Source organism: Nicotiana tabacum, chromosome 1 (genome assembly GCF_000715075.1).
Source record: "Nicotiana tabacum cultivar K326 chromosome 1, ASM71507v2, whole genome shotgun sequence".
Classification (NCBI taxonomy): Eukaryota; Viridiplantae; Streptophyta; class Magnoliopsida; order Solanales; family Solanaceae; genus Nicotiana; species Nicotiana tabacum.
This window is the reverse complement of record NC_134080.1, coordinates 107,922,146-107,949,577: the sequence shown is the minus strand read 5'-3', so window position 1 is coordinate 107,949,577 and position 27,432 is coordinate 107,922,146. Positions and strand designations below refer to the sequence as shown.

Here is a 27,432-nt window from a genome sequence, read left to right as displayed (position 1 = left end):
TTTTTTACGTCCTACAAATAGTTTTTATGATTTATTTATGACATCTTCTACCGCTTTCAGTCATAAATGAGATATACAAGTTCTTACCTGATGTTTGAACAAAAGGAAAGGAAGATACTGCCTGATTTCTGAAAGGAATGGACAACTTGCTTGTGAAATTTTGATGTCAAAACTTTTTTGTTTTATGAACTTCTGAATTATATACTTTAGATTTGGAAGCTAGTTTATTGGGATTGTTTTATTTGATTCCATTTGTAATCTCTCTGAACCTTTAGATTTGTTTTGAACTTTATTTTGTTGGAAAGTTACATAAATACTAGTAAATGAGTAAAATATTTTATAATCTACAACTATTAACTTAATTATATAATCTTCAATATATTTATATTATATTAAAATACGATGACCTTTTGCGAAATATCCTTTGTCTTTTTTAACTTTTAAAAATTAGTTTCATGCCAGATAAAATAGTCATTTAATTATTTCTGTAAGTAGTCCTAATTTTTTGTCCTAAAATTTAGGACTTTTACCTATACCTTTTTTTTTGGTAATTAAAAATTTTCATTAATCACTATTGAAGCTTTACAAGTCCACAGTTGGCTTACAACTCAGCCTACTGTCCTATTTTGGTTTGTTGCTCTAACATTACATATGCATGCTATGTTCCTAGCTAACTCTTCAGCTTTCCTGCTTTGCTTTTCAAATATCCTGTGATTTCTCTCGTTCCATATCTCATGAATTGCTTCTGCATATATCATCCTGAATACTCCTGCCTTACTTGATTTTTCTGTTGCATTCTCTACAGCGCATTTCCAGTGTTGGTCCCATGAAGTTGCCCAGATTGGTTGCCTCTGCATCCATTTTAGCAGGGTTGTCCAAACACTCTTAGCATACTCACATTCAATAAAAATATGCTTCATGTTCTCATCATGCACTTTACACATAATACATTCCCTGTCCACTTGCATCCCCCATTTGTTCAATCTGTCACTGATTAGCATCCTATCTTGGAAGTATAGCCACATTGTGAATTTAGCTTTTGCCCTTGCTTCATTTCCAAACATGAACATCTTCCATTCTACCCTTGGCAATTGCCCCATCATAGCCAAATATAGTTGTCTGATCATGCTGTTGTTTTTCTGTAGCTGAATATGAATTGTTTCTACTGAGCTTCTTGCCTCCACCATCTTTCTAACTACCCAGGAAGTCTGCTTTGGTATTGGCATATTAGGCAGCTGTTGGCCTTTTATATAGTATGCCTGTATCCATTTGATCCACATCTTATCACCCTGGTTTGCTAGATCCCAGTAGTTCATTGATGCTGCTGCTTTATTTCATAGTTTTAAATTGATTAGATTTAGTCCCCCAGCACTTTTGGGAGTACACATTTTTTTCCATGCTACCAAAGATCTTCCTGTAATGACATTGACTCCTGACCACACATAGCTTCTGCAGTATGCTTCAATAGTCTTCAAGACCTTGCTAGGAATCAGAAACAGTTGTGACCAATAAGCCTGAGTACCAAATAAGATAGATTGCACTAATTGAATTCTTCCAGCATATGAGAGTTTTTTGTTGTCCATGAAAAAATTCTTGCCACCATCTTCTCAATAAGTTATTGCCATTTAGCTATGGACATCTTCTTAGTGGTTAATGGAACTCCTAGGTACTTAACTGGCAATATACCTCTGGTGTAACCAAATTTTGCAATATCTCTTCACTAGCCAACTGAGTAACACCTCCAAAGAAGATTGACTCTTTTCCTGGTTGGCTTTCAAGCCTGAAGCTGCATAAAAATGATTAAGACAGTGTTGTAACTGAGTGATTGATCTATGTCACCCCTTGCAAAAAGTAACAAATCATCTGCAAAGCTCAAATGAGTTATGCCAAGCTTAACACACCTTGGGTAATATTTGAATTCTCTTTCCTTTTTCAATCCATTCAAGCTTCTACTGAAGTACTCCATAGCAATTGCAAAGAGGAAAGGAGACATGGGATCTCCCTGTCTCAATCCCTTTGCAGCTGGGAATGGCTCAGTAGGTTCTCCATTGATGATAATTAAATAGGTCACAGTTTTCATACAAGTAAGCACCCATTACTGAAACTTATTAGGGAACCCCAACTCAACCATCACTTGTTCTAAGAATATCCATTCTACAGAATCGTAAGCTTTGGTTAGATCAATCTTGATCATGCACCTTGGGGAAGAATTCTTTCTGGTGCATGCCTTCACAAGTTCATGAGATAAGATTATGTTATCTGATATTTTCCTTCCTGGAATGAATCCTGCCTGAGCTTCACTTATCACACTAGTAATTACTCCTTGCAGTCTGCTAGATAGTATTTTAGATATGATCTTATAAAGGACAATACAACATGCAATAGGCCTGAATTCCCTTGCTGTAGTTGGGCTATTCACTTTAGGAACAAGAGTAATTGTTGTACAGTTGATACCTTTGTACATTCTTCCAGTGATAAAGAACTCGTACACTAATTGCACAATCTCCTACTTAATATAGGCCATACTTTCTTGAATAAACATGAGTTATACCCATCAACTCCAGGAGCTTTATCCTCTTGTATAGCATAAATGCTCTTATATGCTTTATCTTCTGTCACTTCAACAATCAAACTAATCTGCTGTTCATGATTAAGCTTAGGGTCATTCTTCATTATTTCTTTGTTGATTGCTGGTAATGTCTTTGTAGAAGCCCCCATCAGGTTTTTATAAAACCTTATAAACTCTTCTTTGATGCTAACCTGATTATAAACCTTCATTCCATCCTATGTAGTCAGCTCTAGCATCTGTTTTCTATGGCTCCTCTCTTTTACAATAGCAGAAAAATACTTGGTATTGTCATCCCCTAGTTTAATCTATTTAAGCCTTGATTTTTGCTTTAGAATACTCTCTTCAATTAAAGACCACTTCTCTAGTTGTTGGAGAGTTTGTTTCTCTTGCTCTAGTAGACTGTCACTATATTGGCTTTGCATATTTTTTTTGGACTGTAACAAGGTCACTTCTTGCATCTTCAATTCTCTTTGTTATTCCCTTATATTCATCAGCATTAAGTTTCTTGAATAAAGGCTTCAGAGCTTTGAGCGTCTTACATACATTCTCCATATCATCCTTTGCTAATCCTCTGTTCCATATGGACTTCACTATATTTCCAAACTCCTTATGATCTATCCATACATTAAAGAATCTAAAGGGTGGTTTGATATTGGATCTAATAGACTTGATGTTCAACAGCACAGGAGAGTGATCAGATATCAATGGAACATCATATTCAGTACATATATGCCCCCAGTTAGACATCCACAAGTCACTACCAAACACCCTATCAATTCTACTTAGTATCCTGTCATCACCTTGTTGTTTATTGGACCAGGTATAGTACTCTCCTTTCCATGCCAGTTCATTCAGAAACAGGTTATGAATACAGTCTGAAAAATCTTCCATTTCACTCATTGCTACTGGATTGCCATACATTCTGTCTTGAGTATACAACATAGCATTAAAATCTCCACCAATTATCCAAGGCTTTGTCATTTGTGTTGAAATATCATTCAGATTACTCCATAAGGATTTTCTCTGCTCAATTGTGTTGAAACCATACACTAGTGTAAGGCAAGCTTCAAATCCATCCATTCTCCCCCTTATTGTGCAATGAATTAATTGAGCATCTATCTTTTCAACAACAATATAATACACCTTAGGATCCCATGTTAGCCAAATCCTCCTATTTATTGCACTCTGATAATTGTTCTGAATTGCCCAATCTGGTAAGATGTTTTTGAATACCCTGTTGGCTCTGTTCTCCTTGACTCTAGTTTCCAAAAAATCAGCTAACTTTATTTGCTTATTCTATAAGTATATCTTTAATTCTGTTTGTTTATATATCTTATTTATTCCCCTCACATTCCATATCACCCAAGTCATTAAACTCTAATAGGTGGCCCACTATTAGCTGTGGGCAAGCATTGCTGTATCCCTTTTCCACATGTGGGCTTCCCTGTTTTATTCCCTCTCAGTATACTAGTAGCCAGAGCTGGGATCTCCCTGATACAGCTAAGTTCAGGACTTTTTTGAGTGCTTTGTATCTCCCTTCCAGGCATTTGATCTCCAACTCTTGTTAAAGACTGTTGTGTTTGATCAGTAGGTTGCTTGTCATTTGTCTCTTCCACTTGTTGATCTGCTCCTACTACCACAACAGGAAGATCCTTCACCTCATTAGTCTTCTTAGCTCTCCACTCTTGTACTACTTTCTCTACTTGTTGAGGGGCTTCTTGTGTAGCAATTGGTGCAGCTGGTCTCCTTCTTCTTCTAGGCTGTTCATAGTGGTTTTGCTCATTCTCAACTTTCGTACAAGAGTGACCAATCTTCAGGCATTCTTCACAGAATTCTGGTTTCCAGTCATAGTCTATTGCTTGTTCAAACTGTCTTCCATCTGGTTCCCATACTGTGACACTTGTTGGCAATGCTCTAGTAACATTAATCTCAATTAACATCCTAGCATATGAGATCCTCTTTTGTTTTGATGTGCATTCATCTGCATACAATGGTTTGCCATAGCACTTGCAATTTTGCTCAAAGACTGTACTCCCCAGCAACTCATAGGTAGTTTAGGTAGTATCACCCACAGTGGAATTTCAGTTAGAAATTCCTTGGTAAAATCAAAATTAACAGTCCATGGCTTCAAAATAAGTGGTTTATTGTTCATTGTGTATGAACCAGAGTATAGAATCTCATTCATATCATTCATAGATTGAAACTTCACAATATAGTATCCTTCATCATGATAGAATACTTCCGGCTATGAAACTTGATTCCAACTCTGTTTTACAAATCGATGCATGTAATTATAGCCCGGTGTTTTCCCAATTACATACACAATTAGGGCACATTTTCATTTCCTAACTTTCTTCTCCACATCCTCTTTCTCAAGTTGTACCACTGCCTTCCCTTCTACAATTTTAGGTGGTATGTAACTCAGTTTCAAATCATTTTCAAAGCTACGATTACCTGCAAACAATGAAGTCCACACTGCTTTCTCCCCCTTCTCCTAATTTGCTGGTGCTAGATCTTGTGTTAACTTGCTCATACTCGCTAGATCCTTGCTAGTACTCGCTAGATCTGCAGTCTTCTCAATCGATTTGTCACTTTGGCCACTTAGGATTGGACTAACACTCAGATCCAATCTCTTAGCTGCAGCTTGCTTCATTCCATCACTTGCATGTTGCTTCAATTGATTATCTTCCAATGGAACAGTAACATTTTCCATAGTTGCTACTGGAGTTTTCTCTAGTTGCAAGTTGGTTTCAGCTAGGTTTCCTCCCCCAGCTAAAGGTTGCAACCTTGGTATTTCTCGAGGTGTACCTCTTCCCCGAGCCATATCCACGGTGGTCGGATGTCGTACTAACGTGTGCCGGTGAGCATTGGGTTAGAGAGAGAATTTTCTAGAGAGAAGTTTTTTCCGTAATTCCTTTTATTTACCTGTTATAATTGCTATAGTGGTATTTTCTAGAGAGAATTTACCTTTTATGATTTAAAGTCCATATTTTCCACAAAGGGTGTGTTTGGTACAATAGAAAATATTTCCGTGAAAAATATTTTCCAAGAAAATGTTTTCTTGGAAAACATGTAGTAATCTTATTCATTTTTCGGTGTTTGGTATGCAAATTAAGGAAAATAATTTCTCAAGAGTATTCATAAATAATTTAGATATAACAAACATGAAGCCATAAACTTTCGAACCAACAACCTTTCGAACCCACAAATTTCATAAACTTCGAACCGCTAAACTTTTGAAACCACGAAATTTCGAACCCATAAACATTATAATTTCTAAACCCGTAAACTTCCACACACATAAACCTCCGAACTCATAACATTGAAACTTGTAAAATTTTGAATTTTTAAACCGAATTATAAAAAATACTAAAACTGAAAAATATATTAAAAAAATATTTTTTTTCGGGAGGGGGAGGGGAGGCTGGGGAGGGGGCATAAAAACGAAAAAAACATAAAATTGAAATTACAAAAAACAAATGTGCGGGGGTGGGGGGAGATAGAGGGGTAATAGGATGAGTGGTAACAAAAAAACTGAAATTTGAAAAAAAAAGCCTTTTTGGAGAGAGGGGGTGAGGTGGGTTGGTGAGGGTGGGAAGGTTGAGAAGGAGTATGAAAAATATTTTCCCTTTTCTTGATAAGGAAAATATTTCCTCCAATTGGAGGAAAATGAGTTCATAAGGAAAATGCTTGCCAAAACATTTAAGCCAACCAAACACGAAAAAATTGAAAACCCTCCGTACCAAATACACCCAGAGTGTCACAAAATTTCGCCAATCACTTCCTCTTTCCTTATACAATTTAGAGTCTTTCTAATTTCCTTCTATTTTAGTACATATTCTTTTTGGGGAGCAGATTTGCTCCAGTGAGAACTGCTAAGATAATGTTCAATAGTGGACTTGATGTTTGCCATGTGTCTAGAAAATATTAAAGGGAGTAGATTCATTATTCTTTAATCATAATATTTATTTCTACTAAAACATAAAATAAATAAAATAGAACAAACGAACGAGAATGGTTTAGCATGATTAGAAAAAGATTACAAACAAATCGAGCCCTATGATTTGTTTTTATTTTTCATTTACCTTCTTTTAGTATAAAATAAAATTCACGATTAAAGAATAACATTCCCATGAAATCATTGCCACTTATTTGTATTTATTTTACCCTATTTCAATTAAAAAAAAATTGTGATCAAACAATGATCAACTCTTTCAAAATTATTCCCGCTAATTTATTTTTATTTATCCTTGTATGTAAATTAAAAAAAACACTTAAGGAATAAAATTCCTCTCAAATTGTTTCTGTTGGATTTTCTCTATTTGTTTTTATAATTGTTATTTTAATACAAAAGTCTTTTCGTTGGCTTGTTTTTATGTTTTATATGACCTTGCAAAATCTGTTCTCGCTTGTTTGTTTCGTTTTATTTATTTTGTCTTTCTAAAATAGAAGAAAAATTATGATTGAAGAATAGATCTAGTCCTTCAAATGTTTTATGGACACATGGTAAGCGTCGAGCCCACTATTGAATATACCGGAGCAATTAATACCCGAGCAAATCCGTTCCCTTCATTTTACGATTTCCTCGGGTATTATATTATCTTCCAGATCCTCTGAATCACCATCCTTCTGTCAGTTGTCTCATTACATGTCACAGTCGTAGGTTCATCGGGATAGGTAATAATAATATTCTAAAAAAAATGTAAAGGATAATAATAAATACAAAAAATAGCAATGCATTAATAAAATCTTGGAAACGTCAACAAGTACGGCTCGACGACTCGAGCAAAAGCAAAATACTTTCAAAACAAAACATTGAAAATGTCTTAATGCTAAAAAAACATTTTAAAAAAAATTGATGCTAATTTGCCAGGCTACTCAGGAACTCGACGGGCCCCGATGGTGCAGCAGTCCAGTTCTTGAGAATGGTTCCTCTTTTCATGGTCTGAATGATAAGGTCTTCTGTCTCCTCCTCCTTAACTATTACATTACAATTTATATGTAACGACCCGGCCAGTTATTTTAAGAATTAACGCCCTGATCCCCTATTAACTACTTTTTTCGTGTTTATTTCTACTATTGTGATTTGCCGGGATGTTCAGTTTTGAGTTTCAGAGAGTTTTAGGACACTTAGTCCCTAAATGAGAGCTTAAGTGTTGGAAATTTGACAGTAGTCAGAACCATATGAAGGAGGCCTTGGAATGAAATTCTGATGGTTCCGTTAGCTCCATTGGGTGATTTCGGGCTTAGGGGCGTGTTCGGATTGTGTTTTGGAGGTCCGTAGCTAATTTAGGCTTGGAATGTAGAAAGTCGAATTTTGAAGTTTCCGGTTCGATAGTGAGATTTTGATCCAAGGGTCAGAATGGAATTCCGGAAGTTGGAGAAGCTCCATAGTGTTCAATATGACGTGTGTGCAAAATTTCAGGTCATTCGGACGAGGTTTGATAGACTTTTTGATCGAAAGTGTATATTTAGAGTTTTGGAGTTCTTAAGCTTGAATCCGTGGTTGATTCGTCGTTTTGATGTTGTTTTAGATATTTGAAGGATTGGTATAAGTTTGGACAGTGGTATTAGACTTGTTTGTGCTTTTGGTTGAGGTCCCGGGGGCCTCAAGATGATTTCGAATGGTCGTCGGAAGAATTGGAAGTGGTTTGAAGCAGCTGAAGCTGCTGATCTCTATCATAACCGCACCTGCGGTTGGGTTCCGCAGGTGCAGAGCCGCAGAAGCGACGGATCCATCGCAGAAGCGGAAATGGGAGAAGCTAGCAGGAGCCGCAGAAGCGGTACCGCATCTGCGAATGGGGAGTCGGAGGTGCGAAAATAGGCTGAGTTAGTGATTGTCGTAGATGCGATCGTTTGTCCGCAAAAGCGGGACCTCACATGACCGCAGAAGTGGATTAGCTGGGCAGAAACATATAAATTCTTGTCTTCGCAAGTTTGAGCTATTTTTCACCTCTTTTCAAACGGGAAGAAGGCTTGGGGAGCATTTGCAAGAGAGATTTTCAGAGGAGTTGATTAGGGTAAGGTCTTTGGTCCCTAAACTCGTTGTTGGAGTGATTTTTATCATTATAAGCATGAAAAATTAAGGAAAATCAGTTGTAATTTGGGGGTTAGGACTTGATTAATTAGAGACCTTTGAGTGATGATTTGAGGGACCATTTGAGGTCTGATTTTGGTACTTTTGGTATGACTGAACTCGTGAGAGTGTGAGGATTCTGGAAATGTAAATTTTACCTAATTCCGAGACGTGGACCCGAAGGGCATTTTGGTTATTTTACCTAATTTCGCGTATTAGCTTAGAATTTCTTTATAGAATCAGTTACTTGAAGTATAATGACCCGACTGGTTGTTTTGCCTTTTCGGACCCCATTCTCCTAAATAAAACTTCCCACACTTGCTTCAGCTAATTTACGACTTGCGGGGGAGGTTGGTTCGAGAATTGGAAGAGTTTTGAGTGAAATATGTCCATTTGATTCTTTAGGATTCTCTTAAAAGACTAAGTTTGACTTTGGTTAACATTTTGAGAAAACGGACCCAGATTCGTGATTTGACGATCCAGGAGGGTCCATGGGAAAATATGGGACCTGGGCATATGCTCGGAATCGAATTCCGAAGTCCCTACCCCGAGTAATGAATTTTTATTAGAAATTGTTAATCTGAAATTTTAAGGATTTAAAGAAACTAAGTAATGATTGATTTCATAGGTATCAGGCTCGTATATTGGTTCTGAGCCTGATACAGGTCCGAAATATCATTTAAGACTTACCTGTAAAATTTGGAGTCAATCCGAGTAGTTTAAGGGCGTTTTGGCCCGTTAGAGGAAAATTAAGAACTTGAAGTTCATAAGTTTGATTCATTTAGTTTTAGGGGGTGATTCCTAGATTTAGCATTGTTTCAGGTGATCTGAAGGTTCGAGTAGGTTCGTCTCATAATTTTAGACTTGTCGGTATGTTCTAGCGGGCCCCGGGAGCCTTGAGCATCAATCGTACAAGGCTCGAATGAAGTGAAAAATTTGAGAAAGGGCTGAAGGTTGCTGCTTCTGTCATAATGGCACCTGCGGTTGGCGGACCGCAGATGCGAGACAGCAGAAGCGGCCTAGGGCAGGCCAGGCCAGGAACCACAGATGCGGCTCTCTAGCCGCAGAAGCGGCTCTGCCAATGCAAGCTTCAGACCGCAGAAGCGGTCCCAACCTTCCTTTCCCCTTTTCGCAGATGCGACCTCATTATCGCAAATGCGGGACCGCAAATGCGGGACCGCAGATGCGGTCCCCTAACCGCAGATGCGGAAATCGCTGGGCAGTGAGGTTCATTTAATGCGCGTTCAAGACCATTTCTATCACTTATACACTTTTCCATTGGCGATTTTGGGAGCTTTGGGGAGAAGAATTCCACTTAGCATTGTAAGGTAAGTTTATTCCACCCATCCTTAGTTTAATACTTGTATATTAGGTAGATTAAACACTAGAAATTAGGTAAAATCAAGGGGCTAGAGCAAGACCTAGGGTTTTACTAAAAGTTAGATTTAACTACGAAAATTGTTATGGAATTAATTAGAAATCATATATTATTGATCCTTAGGTTGTAGATAACAACTTCGTTCGAAAAATCTCAAAATCCGTGCACGTGGACCTGGGGTCGGAATTTAGGAAACTTGTGTTAATGGTTGGGAAATTGCTTAAATAGCTAGAATTCGATCTTGTGAGCCTATATTAACTAGTTCTTACTTCATTTAACTAGTTTGGGATTGTTCGGCTCCGAATTGAAGGCTTGGACTTGTTCTTGGTTTTTGGAAGTGCACTTTGGTGCGAGGTGAGTGTTCTTTCTAACCTTGTAAGAGGAAATTGTCCCCATAGGTATAATAATTGAGTAATTGCTACTAAATGCGGGGGTCTACGTACGCACTAGGTGACGAGAGTCCGTGCGTAGCTACTATGATGTTAACTGTCCGGGTAGTCTAGGACCCACATCATGCCTTATTTGTGAACATCTATATATACTTCCTTGCTAGTGTGATTACGTAGGATATGCTAGAGACTTGGAAAGGAATAAAGGTGAACATGTATACTTGTTGAACCCTTGTAAAAATTTATTGAATATAAATGCGCCTTCGTGTGTATTCTTGATGTTTCACGATATTTATGGTGCGAGCCGATCGCCTCGGTATAAATAGATGCATCTATGGTTCGCGCCGTTCGATCCTCGGCAGTGCATAGTTTATTTTCTGTTGGAGCGGGCCATCGACCTCGACATAATGTGTGCATGATATATATGTGAAAGCTTATACACGATTTGTTATGCTAATACTTTGAAATGTAAATAGCTAACTAGAATATTGTTAAGAACATGATTTTACCTCTAGCTATAAACTGTTGATTAATGGTGACCCACATGCTTAGCATAGAACTTTATTATATTATTTGACCCTAGTAAGTATCAAGTCGACCTCTCGTCTCTACTTCTTCGAGATTAGACGGGACACTTACTGGGGTACATATTGTTTATGTACTCATAATAAACTTCTGTACTTAATTGTACACTTACTGGGTACATATTGTTTATGTACTCATACTACACTTTTGTACTTAATTGTACAGGATCTGAGGCAGGTACATCTAGCTATCAGTTTGGTGCGCACCCTTGATTCATAGACCGAGACTTCAACGGTGAGTTGCTCCTTTCCTATGCCATTCAGCAGCCAGATGGAGTCTTTTCTTAATTTTGCTGTCTTTTCTATCTCAGACAGTAGGATGGAGATATTCGTTTGTATATTCTACTATATGCCTATTACTTGTGACACCAGGTCTTGGCACACACTCGAGTAGACACTTATTTTGGGTTGTATTATCACTTTGACACAATATTGATCATTTCCTATCTCAACTTTAAATCGGAGGATATGTTGCGCTTAATTTTGGTAAAAGTAAAATAAGAACTTAATTATACTTCCGCGTCGGCTTGCTTGATAGTGGTGCCGGCCGCCATCATGACCTATTCTGGAAATGGGTCGTGACAACATGGTATCAGAGCACTAGGTTCACGTAGGTCTCACAAGTCATGGACGAACCTAATAGAGTCTTGTAGAACGGTACGGAGATGTCTGTATTTATCTTTGAGAGGCTGTAGGGTCTTAGGAAAAACTACTCTTTATTCATTCCCTATCGCGCAGTGGTTGTTGTACTAAAATTCCCCCTTCTATTCTCTCACAAATAGTGAGGAAACGCACAGCTGATGTTCCAGACTCGGGCAGAGCTTCTCTCCCCATTGCTAGAGGCCGGGGGAGGGCACCGGCTCGTAGTAGGGGACGAGGGTGTCCCAGGGCTATTCCAGTAGCACCACCACCAAATCCTGCGGGAGACCTTATGTTTGAGGAGCAGGGCAAGGTGCCCACAGCTGAGCCTACCCCGACAGACTTTATGACAGCACCGGGATTTCAGGAGGTCATGGGCCGTATGCTGCGGTTCAAAGATACTATGACTCAGGCTGGTTTATTTCTAGTAGATCCAGATACCTCACAGGCGGGAGGGGGAGCACAAACTCCTACTGCCCAGGCACCTGGTCATGCAGCTATAGTGTATCAGACTCCGAGTGCATGACCTGCAGATGGGGCTCAGCCAATTGCTGCAGTGGCACCCCAGCCCAGGCCGGCTGCGGATGGCGATCTGCAGAAGTTATTGGATAAATGGACTAGGGTTCACCCTCCTGTCTTTGGGGGTGAGCATCATGAGGATGCTCAGGACTTCATAGACAGGTGCAGGGACAGACTGCACAACATGAGGATATTGGAGTCGCATGGAGTTGACTTCACTACTTTTAAGCTTGAGGGCACGGCCCGTAGATGGTGGCAGTCCTACGTTCTTAGCAGACCAGCAGAGGTTCTCCTCCTATCACTTGGGGTCAGTTTACATAGTTATTCTTGGATCGGTACATTCCACCCTTTGAGAGGGAAGAGCTGCGGTATCAGTTTGAGCATCTTGAGCAGGGTCAGATATCGGTGACCGATTATGAGGCGAGGTTCTCCGAGTTATCTCGCCATGCACTCATGATACTTCCTACAGATGCAGAGAGAGTGCAGAGATTCGTTGTAGGGTTGCACCCTACTATTCGAGCAGGCATGGCCCGAGAGGTAGAGATGGGTATAGGATATCAGCTAGTGGTCGAGATTGCTCACAGGATCGAGGGATATCGTTACAGGGGTAGAGAGCAGATGCAGTAGGATAAGAGGGATAGATTCTCCGGAGAGTTCAGAGGTGCCCCGGCTAGGGGTAGAGGCCAGTTTGGGAGGGGTCAGCCCAGCAGGCCCCCATATTCAGCACCACCACCTACTCGGGGTGCTCTAGCATGCCCCTATTTCAGCGCTATGCCAGAGAGTTCTTATCGCCTGCCAGCTATTCAGGGTTCCTCCAGTGGGTATTCAGGTCTCCCGGATTCTTTTGGTCCCTATTTCAGTGCTATGCCGGAGAGTTCATACCGCCCACCGGCTATCCAGGCTCCCTCCAGTGGATCTATGGGATTTTAGAGTCAGCCATCTGGACAGCAGGTCACCGCACCACGTGGTTGTTTTGAGTGCGAAGACCCTGGCCACATGAGGAGATACTACCCCAGACTTCGGGGCAAGGCAGTGTAGTAGGGCCAACAGCCCTTGATTTCAGCACTAGCTGCTCAGCCACCTAGAGATGGAGGGCTGGCTGGTAGGGTCTGCCCTAGAGGTGGAGATTAGGCAGGGAGAGGTCAGCTAGCTACTACTCAGTCAGGTGGAGGCCATCCAGATTCTTTGCTCTCTCGGCCATGCTATATGCATTGACCTCAAATGCCATCATCACATGTATTATTTCCGTCAGTGGTAGGGATGCTTCGGTATTAGTTGATCCAGGGTCTACTTATTCATATGTATCATCTCTGTTTGCTCGTTTCCTGGTTATTTCTCCTAAGCCTTTGGGCACTCCTGTTCATGTGTCCACTCCTGTGGGGGATTTTGTGGTTGTGGATCGGATCTACCGATCCTGTGTGGTCGCATTCTGTGGTTTTGAGACTAGAGCAGATCTTTTGTTGCTTGATATGATCGACTTTGAGGTCATCCTAGGCATGGATTGGTTATCTCCATATCGCGCCGTCCTCGATTGCCATGCCAAGACTATTTCACTAGTGATGCCAGGGTTGCCGAAGTTAGAGTGGAAGGGTTCCACATTGGATACACCTGGTCAAGTTATTTCTTTCCTGAAGGCTCGGCATATGGTCGAGAAGGGGTGTTTGGCTTATTTAGCTTATGTTCGAGACACCACCACAGAGTCTCCGACGATTGATTCCGTTCCAGTGGTTCGAGAGTTCGTCGATGTTTTTCCTTCTGACCTTCCTAGCATGCCTCTGGATCGTGATATTAATTTCTGTATTGATTTGGTTCCAGACACCCAGCCTATATCTATTCCACCGTATCGTATGGCTCCTAAGGAGTTGAAAGATCAGCTTGAAGAGCTGTTGGCGAAGGGGTTTGTTAGGCCCAGTGTATCACCATGGGGTGCACCAGTGTTATTTCTGAAGAAGAAGGACGAGACTATACGGATGTGCATTGATTACCGCCAGTTGAACAAAGTCACCATCAGGAACAAGTATCCATTGCCTCGTATCGATGATTTGTTTGACCAGTTGCAGGGTGCTAGGGTATTCTCAAAAATCGACTTGAGGTCAGGGTATCATCAGCTGAAGATTTGAGACTCGGATGTTCTGAAGACTGCATTCCAGACTAGATATGGCCATTATGAGTTTTTGGTGATGTCCTTTGGTTTGACTAATGCCCCAACAACATTTATGGATTTGATGAACATGGTATTCAGGCCTTATATTGATTCATTTGTCATCGTCTTCATTGACGACATCTTGATATACTCACGTATCCTGGGGAAGCATGAGCAACATTTGAGAGTAGTGCTTCTGACCTTGCGAGAGCAGAAGCTATATGCTAAGTTCTCTAAGTGTGAGTTTTGGCTAGAGTTAGTGGCATTCTTGGGACATGTTGTGTCAGGAGAGGGTATTAAGGTGGATCCCAAGAAGATTGAGGCGGTTTATAGTTGGCCACGCCCTACTTCAGTGACCGAGATCAGGAGTTTCCTGGGGTTAGCAGGTTATTACAGACGATTCGTGCAGGGCTTTTCATCTATAGCATCACCTCTGACTAGATTGACCCAGGAGGGTGCTCCATTCTGTTGGTCTGATGATTGCGAGGAGATCTTCCAGAAGCTCAAAACAGCTTTGACTATAGCACCAGTACTTGTATTGCCTTTAGGCTAGGGGATGTATACGGTATATTGTGACGCTTCACGCGTTGGCATGGGATGTGTATTGATGAAGGAAGGGCGAGTTATTGCATATGTGTCGCGTCAGCTGAAGGTTCATGAGAAGAATTATCCAGTGCACGATCCAGAGTTGGCCGCGATTGTTCATGCTCTTAAGATATGAAGGCATTATCTGTATGGGGCGTAATGTGAGGTTTATACTGATCATCGCAGCTTACATCATTTATTCAAGCAGAGGGATCTTAATTTGAGGAAGCGCAGGTGGCTTGAGTTACTAAAGGATTATGACATCACCATTCTTTATCATTCGGGCAAGGCGAATGTGGTCGCGGATGCCTTGAGCAGAAAGGCGGAGCGTATGGGTAGCTTGGCCTTCATTTCAGCAGCGGAGAGGCCACTAGTTTTGGACATTCAGTCCTTGGCTAATAGACTTGTGAGGCTGGACATTTCAAAGCCCAGCCGAGTTCTGGCGTGCATGGTTGCTCAGTCTTCACTATTGGGGCAGATCAAGGCCAGACAGTTCGATGATCCACATTTGGCGGTTCTTAGAGAGACGGTACTTCAGGGAGGTGCCAAGGAGTTTTCTATTGGCGAGGATGGTGTTTCGCGACTCCAGGTTCGTCAATGTGTTCCTAATATTGATGGTCTGAGGGAGAGGATTCTAGGGGAGTCCCACAGTTCGCGGTATTCCATTCATCCGGGTGCCACGAAGATGTATCGTGACTTGAGGCAGCATTATTGGTGGCGGAGAATGAAGAAGGACATAGTGGAGTATGTAGCTAGATGTTTGAATTGCCAGCAGGTCAAGTATGAGCACCAGAGGCCGGGTGGCCTCAGGGGCGGTCCGACCAAGTTGGTGGCCTAAAGCCAAACTTTATAAGGGGCCTTAACTTTTTTTATTAATAAAAAAATATTTTATTTTTATTTGAAATCTATTTTTCTAACTTTTTTTAGATGCAAAATTTGTATTAATTTTTTATAATCAATTTCTCCTAATAAGACTTTCTAAGTTGACAGTATAGCCAATTCATTTAATATCTTTGAGACGTTGTTGATCTTAGGTAAGGTTTTATCAATTTTAATTTTGAAACACTTTTTTTCAGCTGAAACAACGGTAATAATAGTTATTAACATTATTCTATAAGTAATATAGGCATTTGAAAAATAATCAAATCTTTTTATTTGATTGAATATATCAATTAAATTGTTCTCTTCTAATTGTACTATTTTTCTTAATATTTTTAATTCGGGAAATAAATATAAACTATCAATATCGGGTTGATTATCATGATTTAGAGAGCATTCAAGATGAAGGCAATATTTTTTCAAATATCTATCATCTAGTGATCTCAATTTTTATCACTAAAGGGAAAATCAAAAATATTTTCATATGCCTCTAATTGTTTAAATCTACTTAAAGTGAAAAATAACATTATCTACTACTCTCTCCGGTCCATAATAAGTGACTTTTTTGCTTTTATTTTGGTCCAAAAATAAGTGTCTTGTATAATCGAGAAGAAATTAACTTTATTTTTTTAAAATTTGCCCTTATTTACATATCTCAATGTGTCAAGTTAACAACATATAAATTTTAATCAAGGATAATTCAGCCAAAATATATTTTTGTCCTAGGAGTCAGTATTTTCTTAAGGGGCACATCAAAGGTTAAAATGTCATTTCTTATGGACCAGAGGGAGTATGCATAAAAAGTAATCAACTCTAAAGGACTCTTCGAGAGATTTTGAGATTTCACTATTAACATTCTCCTCAAATTGTTTCTTCCTATATATTACACGTTTCTTATGAAATTCAGGTTTTATATTAATTTCAAATGCAATTTCCTTGGCAGAAATCAAAGTAGTTGCAAATCCTTCATCTTTTTTATTTGTTAAATAAAGAAATCAATCTTTTTCCCTTCACATAAGTTTTTAAAAAAAAATTTATATATAGCCTATTAGGTGTAAAAAAAATGGGGCCTCCATAAATGTGGGGCCTAAAGCAGTTGCTTTACTTGCTTTATGGACGGGCCGCCCCTGGGTGGCCTAGTTCAGCAAATGCCTATTACGGAGTGGAAGTGGAGCGCATCACCATGTATTTTGTAGTTGGGTTGTTGCGGACTTTGCGGAAGTTTGATTCGGTATGGGTCATTGTGGATAGGTTGACCAAATCGGCTCACTTCATTCCAGTAGCGACTACTTATACAACGGAGAGGTATGCTCAGATTTACATTCGAGAGATAGTCCGGTTGCACGGTGTGCCTATTTCCATCATATCAGACAGAGGCCCTCAGTTCACCTCCCATTTTTGGAGAGTCGTTCAGAGTGAGTTGGGGACCCATGTAAAGCTTAGCACAATATTCCATCCTCAGACCAACGGGCAGTCGGAGCGGATAGTTCAGATTTTAGAGGATATGCTCAAAGCATGTGTGATTGACTTTGGAGGGTCGTGGGATCAGTTCTTTCCCTTGGCGGAGTTTGCATATAACAACAGCTATCAGTCCAGCATTGAGATGGCTCCATACGAGGCTTTATATGGTCACCGTTGTCATTCTCCTATCGGGTGGTTCAAGCATGGTAAGGCCAAGTTGTATGGTACAGACTTGGTACAGGATGCCTTGGATAAGGTGAAGTTGATTCAGGAGAGGCTTCACACAGCTCAGTTAGACAGAAGAGTTACGCGGATCAGAAGGCGCGTGATGCATCATTTATGGTTGGTGAGAAGGTTCTCTTGAAAGTCTCGCAAATGAAAGGTATTATAAGGTTCGGGAAGAAGGGCAAGTTGAGCCCAAGGTTTATTGGTCCCTTTGAGGTGTTGAAGAGAGTTGGGGAGGTTGCCTCTGAGCTTGCCTTACCCCCCAGCTTATCGGGAGTTCATCCAGTTTTTCATGTATCGATTCTTCGGAAGTATCATGCCAACTTCTCCCATGTATTAGACTTCGGTACTATTCAGCTGGACGAGAGTCTGGGTTATGAGGAGGAGCCAGTTGCTATCATTGATAGGCAGGATCGCCAGTTGAGATCTAAGAGGATTTACGCGGTAAAGGTCCAGTGGAGGGGCCAACCAGTCGAGGAGGCGACTTGGGAGTCCGAGGAGGACATGCGGAGCAGATATCCACATTTATTCAGTAGCTCAGGTACTTTTCTGTGTCTGTTCGAGGACGAACATTTATTTAAGAGGTGGAGAATGTAATGACCTAACTAGTCATTTTTCCTTTTTGGACTCCATTCCCCTAAATAAAACTTCCCACACATGCTTAGCTAATTTACGACTTGCGAGGGCGGTTGGTTTGGGAATTGGAAGAGTTTTGAGTGAAATATGTCCATATGATTCTTTAGAATTCTCTTAAAAGACTAAGTTTGACTTTGGAGAAAACGGACCCGGATTCATGATTTGACGATCCCGGAGGGTCCATGGGAAAATATGGGACCTGGGCGTATGCCCGGAATCGAATTCCGAGGTCCCTAGCCTGAGTAATGAATTTTTATTAGAAATTATTAATCTGAAGTTTTAAGGATTTAAAGAAACTAAGTAATGATTGATTTCATGGGTATCGGGCTCGTATATTGGTTCCGAAGCCTGGTACAAGTCCGAAATATCATTTAAGACTTGTCTGTAAAAATTGGTGTTAATCCGAGTAGTTTAAGGGCGTTTTGGTCCGTTAGAGGAAAATTAAGAACTTGAAGTTCATAAGTTTGATTCATTTGGTTTTAGGGGGTGATTCCAAGATTTAGCGTTGTTTCGGGTGTTCCAAAGGTTTGAGTAGGTCCGTCTCGTGATTTCAGACTTGTCGGTATGTTCGGGTAGGGCCTGGGAGCCCCGAGCGTCAATCAGACGAGGCTCGAGTGAAGTGGAAAATTTGAGAAAGGGCTGAAGGTTGCTGCTTCTGTCATAACCGCACCTGCGGTTGGCGGACCGCAGGTGCGAGACCACAGAAGCGGCCCAGGGCAGGCCAGGCCAGGAACCGCAGATGCGGCTCCCTAGCCGCAGATGCGGGCTTCAGACCGCAGAAGCGGTCCCAACCTTCCCTTCCCCTTTACGCAGATACGGCCTCATTCTTGCAGATGCGGGACGGCAGATGCGGAAATCGTTGGGCAGTGAGGTTCATTTAATGCGCGTTCAAGACCATTTCTATCACTTATACACTTTTCCATTGGCGATTTTGTGAGCTTTGGGGAGAAGACTTCCACTTAGCATTGTGAGGTAAGTTTATTCCACTCATCCTTAGTTTAATACTTGTATATTAGGTAGATTAAACAATAGAAATTAGGTAAAATCAAGGGGCTAGAGCAAGACCTAGGGTTTTACTAAAAGTTAGATTTAACTACGAAAATATTTATGGAATTAATTAGAAATCATATATTATTGATCCTTAGGTTGTAGAGAACAATTTCCTTCGAAAAATCTCGGAATCCGTGCACGTGGGCCCAAGGTCGAATTTAGGAAACTTGTGTTAATGGTTAGGAAATTGCTTAAATAGCTAGAATTTGATCTTGTGAGCCTATATTAACAAGTTCATACTTCATTTAACTAGTTTGGGATTGTTCGGCTCCGAATTGAGGGCTTGGACTTGTTCTTGGTATTTGGAAGTGCACTTTGGAGTGAGGTGAGTCTCCTTTCTAACCTTGTAAGAGGGAATTGCCCCCATAGGTATAATAATTGAGTAATTGCTACTAAATGCGAGGGGCTACGTACGCACTAGGTGATGAGAGTTCGTGCGTAGCTACTATGATGTTAACTGTCCGGGTAGTCTAGGACCCACATCATGCCTTATTTGTGAATATCTCTATATTTCCTTGCTAATGTGATCACGTAGGATATGCTAGAGACTTGGAAAGGAATAAAGGTGAACATGTATACTTGTTGAACCCTTGTAAATATTTATTGAATATAAATGCGCCTTCATGTGTATTTTTGATGTTTCACGATATTTATGGAGCAGGCCGATCGCCTCGGTATAAATAGATGCATCTATGGTTCGCGCCGTTCGACCCTCGGTAGTACACAGTTTATTTTCTGTTGGAGCGGGTTATCGACCTCGGCATAATGTGCGCATGATATCTATGTGAAAGCTTATACACGATTTGTTATGCTAATACTTTGAAATGTAAATAGCTAACTAGAATATTGTTAAGAACATGATTTTACCTCTTGCTATAAACTGTTGATTAATGGTGACCCACATGCTTAGCATAGCACTTTATTATATTATTTGACCCTAGTAAGTATCAAGTCGACCTCTCGTCTCTACTTCTTCGAGATTATACGGGATACTTACTGGGTACATATTGTTTATGTACTCATACTACACTTCTATACTTAATTGTACAGGATCTGAGGCAGGTACATCTAGCTATCAGTCTGGTGCGCACCCCCGATTCATAGACCGAGACTTCCACGGTGAGCTGCTCCTTTCCTATGCCGTTCAGTAGCTGGATGGAGTCTTTTTTTACTTTTGCTGTCTTTTCTATCTCAGACAGTAGGATGGAGATATTCTTTTTTATATTTTACTAGATGCCTATTACTTGTGACACCAGGTCTTGGCACACACTCGAGTAGGCACTTATTTTGGGTTGTATTATCACTTCGACACAGTATTGATCATTTCCTATCTCAACTTTAAATCGGAGGATATGTTGCGCTTAATTTTGGTAAAAGTAAAATGAGAACTTAATTATACTTCTGCGTCGGCTTGCTTGATAGTGGTGTCGGGCGCCATCATGACCTATTCTGAAAATGGGTTGTGACATGAAGTGTTATTTACATTATGCAATTGGATTGAATAGATTTGGGCCATTTGGAGTTGAGTACTCGAGGCAAGAACATGGTCTCGGGTTGATTTTGAGCCGGTTCGAGGTAAGTGGCTTGCCTAACCTTGTGTGGAGGACCTTCTGATGTGCCGGAGAATTTCGGCACATTTGATACAAATTGCTTAGATTTTAGCTTGTTTTAGATACAATTATCTTTTATACTTATGTAATTTTAATGTTTTTGCAGTGTATGAGGTTTAAGGACTTAAGAGCATGGAAATGAAATGAAAAAGCCACAAAAAGACAAGAAAAGAGCAAAAAGGCATCGCAAATGTGGATATGCGATCGCAAATCCAACATGCGAGCCATAGAATGCGCAAGGGAATTGCAAACCACAATAGATTTCTAGGCAAAGTCCAGTGCAAGAAATGTGGTCCAATCTGCGATCGCATAACTTGTTTGCGAGGAGCATAATGGACCGCAAACTCGACATGAAGATTGCTGAAGGTAGAAAATGCGACGCGAAATATGATCGCATATCTGCAAGGCGGACCGCAAAACATCAATGCGATGAAGGCCTGTAAACTAGGGTTTGAAGATGCGATGGTTATGTCAAGAATGCGGACCGCATGTATGTTATGCGACAGATATGCGGTCGCATATTTAACCGAAAAGGGTATTTTTGTCCAAATTTTGTCTCGAGTTTTGACCCACTATAAATATATTTATTGGGGTTTTGTGGGGGCATCTTGTCTGATTTTGGAGCTACAATACAAGGCTTTAATATTCCTCTCTTTTGGAAGCTTTTGGGTGAAGAATCTTTCACTTTGTAATCTTTATGGCATTAAATATTCTCTTCCTTTTGTATTTTAGTATGTGTAGATAACTTTAAATACTAAGGTTGTGGACCCTAAATGAGTGTTATGTTAATGGGTGTTTAACATTGAATATATGTATAATGGTTCGTTGATATTTATTTACTTCTTATTCTTCATTTATTGTTGGTGGTTGAAAACATTAACAAGTGCCATTAAATTCTTACTTTGCTTGGGAAAGTGGGTTGGAATTTGGTAGAAGTAAATATCAAAGACTCAAGGCTTTAAACCTTGTTTAATAGAATCACTTAGGAATAAGTGGCTTTTATTTGACATATATTGATTATTCTTAATTGCAACTCTTTTATATTTGGAAAAGTCGTAAAGAGGAAATACTACCCAACTATTGAAAAATATTGGGTAGTCATTTAGAAATCAATTGCATATCAAAAGAACCTTCCATTAGAAATATATCATATTAACACCGATAGCATTACACTTCATTGAAGGGGACACAACCTTGGTTTCTTTAATCAAATTATTTACACTCTCAATATCACCATTAGTTATTTCTTCAACCAAAACTCAATTCATACTCTTGTCACCATTAACCGAATAGATTTATGACTTTTGTCAAGTAACACACTATTTGTGTAACTTTTCACACCTATTCCTTGTGGGATTCGACCCCAATCTTGTTGGGTTATTATATTTGATACCGAACGCCTTACACTATTTAATTAAAGTGTAATTTGAGCGTATCAAAATTTGGTGCCGTTGCCGGGGAATACGATTTTGAAATTACTAATTAGTGTGTGCTTTACTTTACGTCTTAGTCTATTCCATCACACTTTGCTTGTTTTGCTTGGTGTTGATAGGAGAACATGGCCGAATATGAACAATAAATGGAGGCGGAAATGGAAGAAAAAAAATCTTTTTGTGGACATAAAGGAGCACATTGAGGATACAAATGCTATTGTACCTCCGGCCGTTGGCGCTGCAACTTTCAAGGTGGAACATGGTTTAATCCTTATGCTCAAAGTGGAGGGGTTTTTCAGGAATTCCACTGATGATGATCCGACACAACATCTTAGAAACTTCTTGGGTGTGTGTGCTATCATAAGCAGAACAACGTCTCGGATGATGCTTTAAGGTTGAGGTGCTTCAAGTACTCACTAGCTGGGGACGCAAGGAAATGGCTTCAGAATATGCCACTAAACTCCATTCATTCTTGGCCTAAACTTGTACGAGCATTCTTAGCTAAATGTTTCTCACAAAGTAAGAAGTCTGAGCTCCGGGATAAAATTTTCTTTTTCAAGCAAGTATCGGGATAACATCTACATGAGGCATGGGATTGGTTCAAGTTATATTTGGTGAGGTCTCCCAACCATGGTTTTCCGGATTCTATCTTGTTGGAAAAATTCTACATGAGCTTGAATCCTATGAACCAATCTTTATCCAAAAATGCAGCTGACGGATCTTTCATGGACAAATCATTTGCAAGGGTCACACAAATACTTGACAAAATGGCAAGCATAATCAAGCATGGCACTCAGAGGACACCACAGGTGGAATTGCATATGGCTCTCCTTCCTTGACCACCATGATCAAGGAAAACCAAGATAGGGATCAAGTGATTGCAGGGCTTGCCACAAATGTCAATGTGTTGACAAAGATGTTCACAGAAAGCCAAACGAAGAAAGTAAATGTGGTGGAAGATGTGCAACCCTTATCAAATGAAGATTTTGAGGAGGCAAACTATGTCAACAACTCTCAAGGTGGATATCAAAGGCAACAATACCAAGGTCATGGACAACAAAACCAATGGAGGCCTCACCCACAAGGGCAAGGCAACCAACAGTGGAGAAATGACCAAGACGGCTCAAATCAAGGTAATTGGAACAACAACAACAACTTCCCAAATCGGAGTTCAAACCTCCAAAGGGTCAATATTCAAATCAAGGTTCCTCAAGTGAGTTTAAGTTGGAAGGCATACTTGAACGAGTGTTGCAAAATCAAGAGAAATCTGACACTTCTATGAGGAATATGATCAAGCTTGTTGGTTCTCATACCACATCCATTCAAAATATTGGAGATGCAAATGAGAGACCTCTCTAGGGAACAAAATTCGAAGCAAAAAGGGACACTTCCAAGTGACACAATTGCGAACCCCAAAGGTCGTAGGAGTGGTCCAACTTCTCATGTTATGGCGATTACTACTCGGAATGGGAAGGTACTACAAGGAGGGAGTGAACAAGTGGTTGAAGTTGAAGAGTCCAAACATGAAGTTGAAGTTGAAGATCCAAGGGTTGTTGATATTGAAAAGGTTCCGGAAGAGTTGAAAGTGCAACAAGAAAACCGGGACGAGGTAAAGGAAAAGGTAAAAGAGACACCAAAAACTCTACCACCTATTCCTAGACCTCCTACTCCATTCCCTCAAAGACTTGATAAGAATGTTGATGATAGCAATTTCGAAAAGTTCTATGACATTCTCAAGCAATTATCGGTGAATATTCCATTTGTGGAAGCATTTCAAGAGATGCCGAGTTTCGCTAAATACTTGAAAGAGTTGATCACCAAGAAGAGAACCACCAAAAATGAAGTGGTGAATGTGACTCACCGGGTTAGTTCCATCATTGCAACATCTACCGTTCAAAAGAAAGAAGACCCGGGAGCTTTCACCATTCCTTTTACTATTGGGGCACATGATTTTGCAAGAGCCCTTTGTGATAATGGGGCTAGCATCAACTTGATGCCTCTTGCCATTTATAAGCAAGCAGGGTTAGGTATGCCAAGGCCCACAAGTATGAGGTTGCAAATGGCCGATCGTTCCATAAAGAGACCGGTGGGAATTGTTGATGATGTACTTGTTAAAGTGGGAAAGTTTCATTTACCTGCCGATTTTGTAATCCTTGATTGTGCGGTTGACAAAGATATACCTATCATTTTGGGGAGACCATTCCTAGCCACAGGAAGAACACTAATGGATTCGGAATGGAATGAGATCAAATTTTGTGTGAATGATAAAGAGGTCACGTTCCAAGCAAGCAAGGGTATGAAACTACCACATGAATATGAGAGCATCTCGGTGATTGATGTTGTTGATGAAGTGGAAGATGCGGTTGAAATGAAGATGGAAGAACAATGCCTTGGTGAGGCGTTAGCGGCTATCTTGGTGAACCTTGATGGTGAAGATATGGAAGGATAAATGGAATCAATAAATGCATTGGAGGGGCTTGGTCCTACACTTATGATCCAACGAAGCTCTCACTCGACTTGGAGAATAGAGCCACTCCTCCCGCAAAACCTTCTATTACTGAGCCACCGCAACTAGAGTTCAAACCAATTCCATCACACTTGAGGTATAAATTTCTTGGTTCAAATGATACTTTACCGGTAGTCGTTTCTTCTTTGTTAAATGATGTGCAGGTAGAACAATTATTGGAAGTCTTTAAGGAGCATCGACAAGCTATTGGATGGACAATTGCGGATATCCGAGGGATTCCCCCCGAAATTTGCGAACACAAGATCCAATTGGAGAGTGAGATGAAACCAAGTGTGGAACATCAACGACAGTTGAACCCGTCCATGCAAGAGGTGGTAAAGAAAGAAATCATCAAGTGGTTGGATGCCGGGGTAGTCTACCCTATTGTCGATAGTTCTTGGGTGATCCCGATGCAATGTGTGCCAAAAAAAGGGAGGCATGACCGTAATTGAAAATGATAAAAATGAGCTCATCCCAACAAGAATAGTGACTGGTTGGAGGGTGTGTATGGATTATCAGAAGCTCAATAGTGCCACATGTAAAGACCATTTCCCTATGTCTTTTATTGATCAAATGCTTGATCGGCTAGCGGGAAGGTCATTCTATTGTTTCCTTGATGGATATTCTGGCTACAACCAAATCAACATAGCATTGGAGGATCAAGAGAAGACGACATTCACTTGCCCTTATGGAACTTTTGCTTTTATCCGGGTGCCATTTGGTTTGTGCAATGCTCTGGCTACGTTTCAAAGATGTATGATGTCCATTTTCTCTGACATGGTGGAGGATTTTCTAGAGGTTTTCATGGACGACTTCTCAGTGGTAGGTGACTCTTTTGAGCACTGTCTTAACAATCTTAGACAAGTGCTTAAGAGATGTGAAGAGACCAACCTTGTGTTCAATTGGGAGAAATGCCATTTCATGGTGGATGAAGGTATTGTATTGGGGCATAAAATTTCAAAATATGGCATAGAGGTTGACCGAGCAAAGATCGAGATTATTTCCAAGCTTCCTCCACCTACTTCCGTTAAAGGTGTTCGAAGTTTCTTGGGGCATGCTGGGTTCTATAGGCGTTTTATCAAGGATTTTTCCAAGATTGCAAATTCTATATGCAAACTCCTTGAGAAAGATTCCAAATTTGTGTTTGACGAGAAATGCCTCAAAGCCTTTGAGGAATTGAAGCAAAGGTTCACCACGACACCTATTATTGTCACACCCGATTGGTCTCTTTCTTTCGAGCTCATGTGTGACGCCGGTGGTGTAACTATTGGAGCAATGCTTGGACAACTTCACAACAAGGTTCTCCACCCTATCTATTATGCAAGCAAGACACTCAATGGAGCACAAATGAATTACACAGTGATTGAGCAAGAACCTCCTGCCATTGTCTATGCCTTTGAGAAGTTCCGGGCTTATTTGTTGGGATCCAAGGTGATAGTATACACAGATCATGCTGCTCTTCGCTATCTCATGGCAAAGAAGGATGCAAAGCCTCGGTTGATTCGATGGGTCTTGTTGTTGCAAGAATTTGACTTCGAGGTCAAGAATCGCAAGGGAACTCAAAATCAAGTAGCGGATCATTTATCAAGGCTTGAAGAGGCAGGGAGGCCAAAAGGAGATCTTGAGATCAATGATTCATTCCTGAATGAACACATATTGGCACTTTTGCTCCTTGGTATTCCGATATTTCCAACTACTTGGTTAGTGACCTTATTCTGGATGGATTGGAATCCTATCAAAAGAAGAAGTTTTTGAGATATTGTCGGCAATACTATTGGGAAGAACCATTCTTGTTCCGTGTTTGTGCTGACAACATCATCAGAAGGTGTGTTCCAGAAGAAGAGATTATGCCAATTCTAAAGGCATGCTACGACTCACCGATTGGGGGTCATCATGGGGGAAATCGAACTACGGCTAAGGTACTTGAATGTGGTTACTATTGGCCGTCAATTTATCATGATGGCAATCAAATGATCAAGGCTTGTGACCAATGTCAAAGGCAAGGATCAATCTCCAAGAGGCATGAAATGCCAATGCACTTTGTGATGGAAATAGAAATCTTCGAAATGTGGGGAATTAATTTTATGGGTCCCTTTGTAAGCTCTTATGGGATGAAATACATCTTGGTGGTTGTGGACTATGTGTCCAAATGGGTTGAAGCAATTGCCTTACCAAACAACGAGGCAAGGAGTGTGACCGCATTCTTAAAGAAAAACATATTCACTCTGTTTGGCACTCCTAGGGCCATTCTTAGTGATGGTGGGTCTCATTTCTGTAACAAGACTTTCACGGGGCTGCTAGAGAAATATGGCGTCAAGCATAAGGTGTCCACAACTTATCATCCCCAATAAAGTGGTCAAGTTGAAGTTTCCAACCGGGAGATAAAGAGCATTCTAGTAAAGACCGTTAATGCAAACAGGACCAATTGACCAAGGAAGGTATATGACGCATTGTGGGCATACCGCACGACATACAAGACTCCTATTGGAATTTCTCCTTATCAGTTAGTCTTCGGCAAAGCTTGTCATCTACCCGTAGAACTGGAACACAAAGCCATGTGGGCTCTGAAGAGGTTGAACTTGGATTGGGCTGAAACTGCAAATTTGAGGTTAACACAACTCAATAAAATGGAGGAATTCCATTTCCATGCATATGAAAGTGCAGTTGTGTATAAAGAAAGGATGAAGTTCGTCCACGACAAAAAGATCTTGAAGAGGGAGTTCAAGTCGGGTGACTTGGTTTTGCTCTTT

The 27,432-nt window shown here is 40.4% G+C and overlaps 1 protein-coding gene across 1 annotated transcript; it reads right to left on the bottom strand.

Annotated features, from left to right (window-relative positions):
* Nucleotides 1–2,974: 2,974 nt before the first annotated feature.
* LOC142163394 (uncharacterized) lies at nucleotides 2,975–3,649 on the bottom strand. Its single transcript, XM_075220678.1, has one exon. It carries the CDS (start codon nucleotides 3,647–3,649, stop codon nucleotides 2,975–2,977), a length of 675 nt encoding a protein of 224 aa, XP_075076779.1.
* Nucleotides 3,650–27,432: the final 23,783 nt, after the last annotated feature.

What these genes read in the sequence shown, in the direction of transcription:
- LOC142163394 (XM_075220678.1), bottom strand. Translation starts at nt 3,649, where the DNA reads ATGGATGGATTTGAAGCTTGCCTTACACTAGTGTATGGTTTCAACACA.